The following is a 6,134-nucleotide window of genomic DNA, read 5'->3' as shown; positions in this document are numbered from 1 at the left end:
TTGGGATTAGTTGTTGCCATTGTTGTTGTTATTATTATTAATAATTATTATACCAAGAATCAAACTCACAACTTTGCACTTGCCAGGCAGGCACTGTGCCACTAAGCTATATCCTCTGCCCTGGAATTAACTTTGTTTTTCACTCAGATGCTTTACATGAATCAAAGAGTAAACTCTAAATTCTTTTTTGCCTTGTACACACCTATAAATGTAGGCACCTTGTTAATTATTCGGATTAGATCCTCAGGTTAATAAGTTATGTGGTCATCCTGCTGGAAGGAGGACACATCGTGTAGGACTCTGATCCTGCCTCTTCCACAAGAGCAGCAGCCATTAGGAACCACCTTGTAGAAAGAGCAGGCAAGGGACGGTGACTTTTCCTTACTTCTGTTCTAAGGTCTGCTGCTATTACTTAGGAAAGTGTGGTTCCCTCTCAGAAAGGTTTTCTTCCAATTGATCTTGGTGAATGATAGTGAAACACTTAATGTGCAACTGAAATTCTTTCACTGAATGGTAATACCATAAGCCAGAAATGCCTTTTTTTATAATTACAGAGAAATTTAGTGGTAACTGTTTAAAATCATTGGAAAGTATTAAGATATATTATTGAACTATAGTTTATATACACCTCTGAATAACAGGTAAGAATAGCAAGGATCAGTTAATGGTCATTTTAAAATTTAATTTCCTTGAAAAACCCAGCAGGCAACTGTTTTTAACCAGATTCCTAGTTCAAGGGGAAAATAAGAACACGTAATGCAGAACCCCACCTGCTCACACCCCTCCGACAGCAGTTCGTTTGCAAGGATGTAGGAAAAGTCTTTTCAAGTGCAAGAACTAATTATATACAGGAACCAGATGTTTGTTATTATTTAAATAAAGTGTGTCTTTAAATACAGAGTACATGGGAAACTCACTTCACTGTCCAAAATTATGGAAGCCACTTTAGTTTTTAACATGGAGATGGGATATTCACTCCAGCTTTGCAAAGGCTGGGCCAGGAGTCCACTTGGAGGTGTAGTTAGGGAAAATCCCATGCAGTCTTGTCAGCCACAGGATCTGAAAGCACCATACAGCTTGCTGTTCTCCATCTTTCCACGTGTCCATCAATGGGACGAGCTCATGCATGTTGGTTAAGGGTCTTGGGCCTTAGAAGATCTTGCACTGATTAATGGAGAAGAGCCTCCGTCTGTTTCGGCGCCTGGCCTGGTTGACGGCAGTCCGGACGGCACATTCAAACACCTGCTGGACCCCCCGGTTGCTAAGGGCTGAGCACTCCAGGTAACCCTTGGCTCGCACATCCTGGGCCAGCCTTTTGCCATCCAGGGCATTGATGCAGGAAGCCCTGTGTGGCCCCACTTCCCGCTGGTCAGTCTGGGTGGCCACCACCAGCACGGGGGTGCAGGGCAGGTTGCTCCGGATTTCACCTATCCACTTGTTCTTCAGGTTCAGGAAGGAGGTATGGTTGGCCACCGAGTAGCACATCAGCACCACGTCTGCCTGCTGGTAGGACAGGGGGCGGATACTCCTGAAGGCGTCATTGCCAGCTGTGTCCCAAAGGCCCAGGCTGATCTGGATGCCATCCATGAAGACGTCCACACCTGTGTTCTCATACACTGTGGGCTTGTAGGCCTCCGGGAAGGTCTCTGATGTGAAACGCACCAACAGGGACGTCTTCCCCACAGCGCTGTCGCCCACTAGCACGCACTTGATGGAGCTCAGCATCTTCCCAGCTGGAGTCCTACTTACAAGTCCAGGATCCTGAGGAAAGGAGCCCTCAGTGGGCTGCTGCCAGTGCCATTCAGCGCAGGAGCTGGACCCCAAGGTGTTCTCAGGACCTCTGGGGGCAATCCTCAGGGAGCCACTTCTCTCTGCTCACCCAGGGGACAGGCACCATATACTTGCAAACTTGGTCTCCACCTAGAATAGAAGGAGAAGGGGGGAACATGAGCCTTTCTTTTTCTCTTTTGATGATGGGGAGCTGCCTCAGTAGTTCTAAACAGAGAGCACATCTCAGGGTAGCCACCCAGCCCCACCACCTAACCCCACCAAGCTTAGCAAAGCCCGTCTTTGCTTAAAGACCGAGGGTCTCACAACTTTCCCACCTACAATGCCTGCTGGTCAAAAAGCTGATTTTATCTTTCAAATCAGTGTAGTGAAAATAAAACAAGCAACTGCTCAGTGGCCACATGAAAAAGACCTCAGTAGCAACCTGGTGTGGAGGAGGGCTTCCAAGCAGCAGGAGAGAGCTGAGCCCTCCCCACCCTGCCACCCCAGGCTTCAGTTTCTCACAGATTCTAGACACGCTGAGAACTGCAAAGGAGAGAACTGGAATGAATGGCAAATACTACATGGGGTTCCCCTCGCTATTGATCAATCACCCAGTACGTGGTTTATGTAGGAATTTGAATGGAGGCCAAAGAAATCTCTAGAAATCTGGCTTTCCTTTTTCATGGAGAGTTTCCCCAAAACTGACAACAGATGAAATGAACACCCTTATAGCTTTGCTCTGCTTCCAGCACAAGAGAACGGCTTTCAGTACATTGCCTGAACTCTGAGCCTCAGTTTATAAATCTATAAGACTCAGGAATTTGGGGACTGTTTTTCAGAGATGTAAGGACTAATGTATTTCATTCTTCAACATTTTGGAATGTCATCTGTGTATCAAGATCTCTGGTAGGGGCTGGGGAGATAGCTCAGCGGCACAAGTGCCTGCTTGGCAAGGATATGGTCCTGAGTTCAACTCGTAGTACAAAAACAAAATAAAACAACAAAAACCCTAAACTAGCTAATTTACTTGAAAACAGCCACATTTACCTCCTTCACAGGACTGCATAACCAGAGGACAGAATCTGCATTCTGTGAAAGGGCCAAATGCATTCGCATCTCCATGCAGGTGAGAGAGCCCTGTGTCCCCTCTGATGCCGCCCATCATCGAAAGGTCAAGCCGCACAGGGAAGGGAAGGTCTTTCAGAGCAATGCTGGGAGTAAAGGTTATTCAAGGTCTCCCGCTCGGGGCTCTTCCTGACCCATCACACGGAAAGTAACATAAAACAGCCCTGCGTAAGAGGCATAATTGCTTAAAATCACCCCCCCCCCAATCCTCATGTGCCTTCCCAAGTCATTTTTATCCTTGTCACCCCACAGTCTATTTAATTATACATATTAGCCTTTGCAAATGAGTTAGTCGAATGAATAATTCACATGATTTTCATGAATTCATCCTTTTAAATATGCCAAAGTTGAGTAGCCTTAGCCAAGTGACTTAATCTTTTTGAGTCCTGGTTTCCTTATTAAAATGAGTTGTAAGATGTACCGGAAGCCATTGTGTTATCTATTTTCAGTACCATTTATTCCAAAACCCAAGTAGCCAATGGACACAGTGCAGAGCTGGGAAAGCAGCTTTTCATATGGACTTTTTCTGAGGACTCCCACAGGGTTACTCTGACACACAGAGGCTCTGGACACACTGCCATCCCTAGCCCTTTGAGAAAGGGGCCCCAAAGTTAGTGTGCAGCTACATAGACCTAGGGACAACTTAAATAGGCACATCTGGGACTTATTTTACTTTTATCTAATGTAGGGAGATTGAAAATAGGAAAAATACACATGTATCAGATTTTTGGTCATTTAAATGAAATATTTCTGATGGATTGATTAAGTGAAAGCTGTATTTCCTGAGTATTTGTGAAAGAATGTTAATAAGGCACAATATTAAGAACAGGGGCTTAAAGGTCAGCAGAGTTAGAACTATACCTGAGCTTTCCAACTGCTACCTCTTCGATAACCTTAAGAGCATTTCTTCACCTCCCTGTGCCTTAGTTTCATCCTCTGTCAAATCAACATAATAAAACCCTCCCTAGAGAGCTGCTGAGAGTGTTGAGGTGCTATTGTACTTTTGTAAGCACACAGCCAACATACAACAAGTAGTCCTTATTATTAAACATTTAAATGGTGGTTACCAAGTATGATAAGCCACTATTAATTAGATAGGGGATTTGAAGCATCACTGAAGAGAGAGATTTCTACAGCAAAGGGTGCTCTTTATACCTTACTCCCAGAGAATTTAAATAAAAGGGAGAGGAATTGACTGCTACATAAAAATAAAACACTATGGGAACAAAGAAATTTCCATTTGAGTTTTAACACTCAGTGAGTTTGAAAAAGCTAGACAGGAGAAAAACATTCCATTTAGTCAGGTGGTCTTCACTCAATCGCCGGCTGACATAGCAAGCCTGCTTTTAGTTAGGGCTGTTTCCCTGACAGGGTTAGATGAGTTCCACTGAGACCGAAGCACAGGGAGAACCTTTACTGCCTCCATGGTATGCAAGAGCAGAAGCTCCTGCATGTTTCCACAGCAGTGATGATGGATGGTGACTGGTGACAGGCATAGCCCTCAGCAGATGAGGGGGCAGGGGAGGAGAACCCAGCCAGTGTGAACTATGGCCTGAGCTGATCTCCAGCCTGTGTCAGGTACCCACAGAGCTGCTGTGGGCCATGCCTTGGGAGCTAAAGGTCAATGGTCTGGATGTTTCCTGATTTTCTCTTTTATTTTATGTTAACTGAATCAAACTCAAGACCTTGCGCTTGCCAGGCAGGCTCTGTACCATTGAGCAATCTCCCTGGCCCATGCTGGACATTTCCTAAAGCAAGAGATTCTCCCTTAAATGGTATTGGGATGGAAAATGACAGCAGGTTTCCCCTGGTCTCTCGCTGGAGCTAACTAGGAGGGTGCCCCAGGAGTGCCTTCCCCCACAGGAAAGAATTACCTCAGAGTCTTTCAGTGGGATCATCATTGTATGAGAGGTGCCACTGAGCAGCCTTCAGGCTGATGCTCCGGGGCTTGAATCAGCCTGGAATGAGTAACCTTCAGCCCCTGCCTGGGAGCGCCAGTAACTCCATTCCGCCTGCCCTTCCTATTCACATTTCAAAGGGCACCACCAAGGCCTCCACTGTTCAGACAACACATGGAGCAGGCAAAAGAGACACCACGTGGCAAGAGCAAGCTTTGGGCCCTCTACCCTCTCTTGCAAAAGAACAAAGGTAGACAGAGGCAGGACTTAGTGAAAGAGGCACCCCAGCCCACTCCTCTGAGGGCTGTTGGGCAGGGAACCCTAGTTAGCCCTTAGCCTGGAGTCTTACCAAATGTTACGGACACCTGTTCTGCACTGTGATGCCTTCCACAGACATTCTGTATTTGATTTGCTCCAAAATCTTGCTCTTCAGTCAAGCCCCAAATTCTACGCCTTCTCCTAAAGTCTTCCTTGATAAGCTCCCCATCCCCATGACACCAGATGCCACTACTGCATCCCTCCAAGGTCCTCCATGTACATTTGATGTCAGAGTCGCCAACCAGATGCGGAGGTGGGGGCGTTCTTGTGTTTAACCCTCACGTGTAAACTTGAGGAAGCTCTGCCTTGCCTTCTTCAAGGGTAGAAGACGGAAAGGATAACATTACAACATCATTTGTGCTTCTATTGCTACGACACTTTGCATACATGGAAAGACTCTCTGGTTTATTTTGTGAGGAAGCCCCTCTTGAGTGATACGGCATAATATAAAACTGAAGTAATTATAAACACAATTAGCTAATTATTATCATGGCAGGTCTAGGGGTAACTGGGTCTTGGTGGAGGTGGCTTACTTCAAGATGTTGACAGAATTTTCAGCCATCTTTTTAAGAAACAAGAACCTACAGCAGACATCAGCCAAGAATGGCCTGCCTGCCAGTGAAGGGGCTACATCCACATGGCATCCACCCAAAGAGCTCTGGACAAGGACCTGTGCCAGCAGCGGGTAATTCACTCCTGGGAAAGTGGCTGTCCCATGAGCTGGCCACACTTCAGTGACCAAAACGTCAGCAACCCTCCTCAGCAACCCTCCTCCAGCCAGCACCACCCATCAGTGACCTAGCGAGCCTGGCTGGGACATCGTGGCCATGTTAGGCCTGGCTCAGAACACGCGCACTCTGCACTCCGGGCCAGCTCTTGACCTGTAAGGGGTCTAGTCTGCATTTTTTTTTCTCCTTGGGAAAAAAGGGAGTAATTCAAAGACTCTTGAGCAACTTACCAAGAGAAAAGGGGGCCTGCCAGTTAGCCCAGTTGTTTAAGTGCCTGCTTATGCAAACGCAGTCA

General features: G+C 46.4%; 1 protein-coding gene across 4 annotated transcripts in view; it reads right to left on the bottom strand.

Annotated features, from left to right (window-relative positions):
- Window positions 1-670: 670 nt before the first annotated feature.
- Window positions 671-6,134, bottom strand: part of Rhoh (ras homolog family member H) — a 34,897-nt gene continuing 29,433 nt past the window's right edge. For 3 of the 4 annotated variants that reach the window (XM_023702800.1, XM_004642648.2, XM_023702801.1), the window contains one exon: window positions 671-1,920. In XM_023702800.1, coding sequence (XP_023558568.1) covers window positions 1,150-1,725 — 576 coding nt within the window. In that variant the 5' untranslated portion in view covers window positions 1,726-1,920 and the 3' untranslated portion in view covers window positions 671-1,149. Of the gene's footprint in view, window positions 1,921-2,212; window positions 2,223-6,134 lie in introns of those variants that run through there. The other variant, XM_023702802.1, reaches the window with a different exon arrangement.

Source organism: Octodon degus, unplaced genomic scaffold (genome assembly GCF_000260255.1).
Source record: "Octodon degus isolate 3935 unplaced genomic scaffold, OctDeg1.0 scaffold00158, whole genome shotgun sequence".
In the NCBI taxonomy this organism is placed as follows: Eukaryota; Metazoa; Chordata; class Mammalia; order Rodentia; family Octodontidae; genus Octodon; species Octodon degus.
The sequence above is the reverse complement of the archived record's forward strand: the minus strand, read 5'-3'. Positions and strand labels throughout refer to the sequence as shown.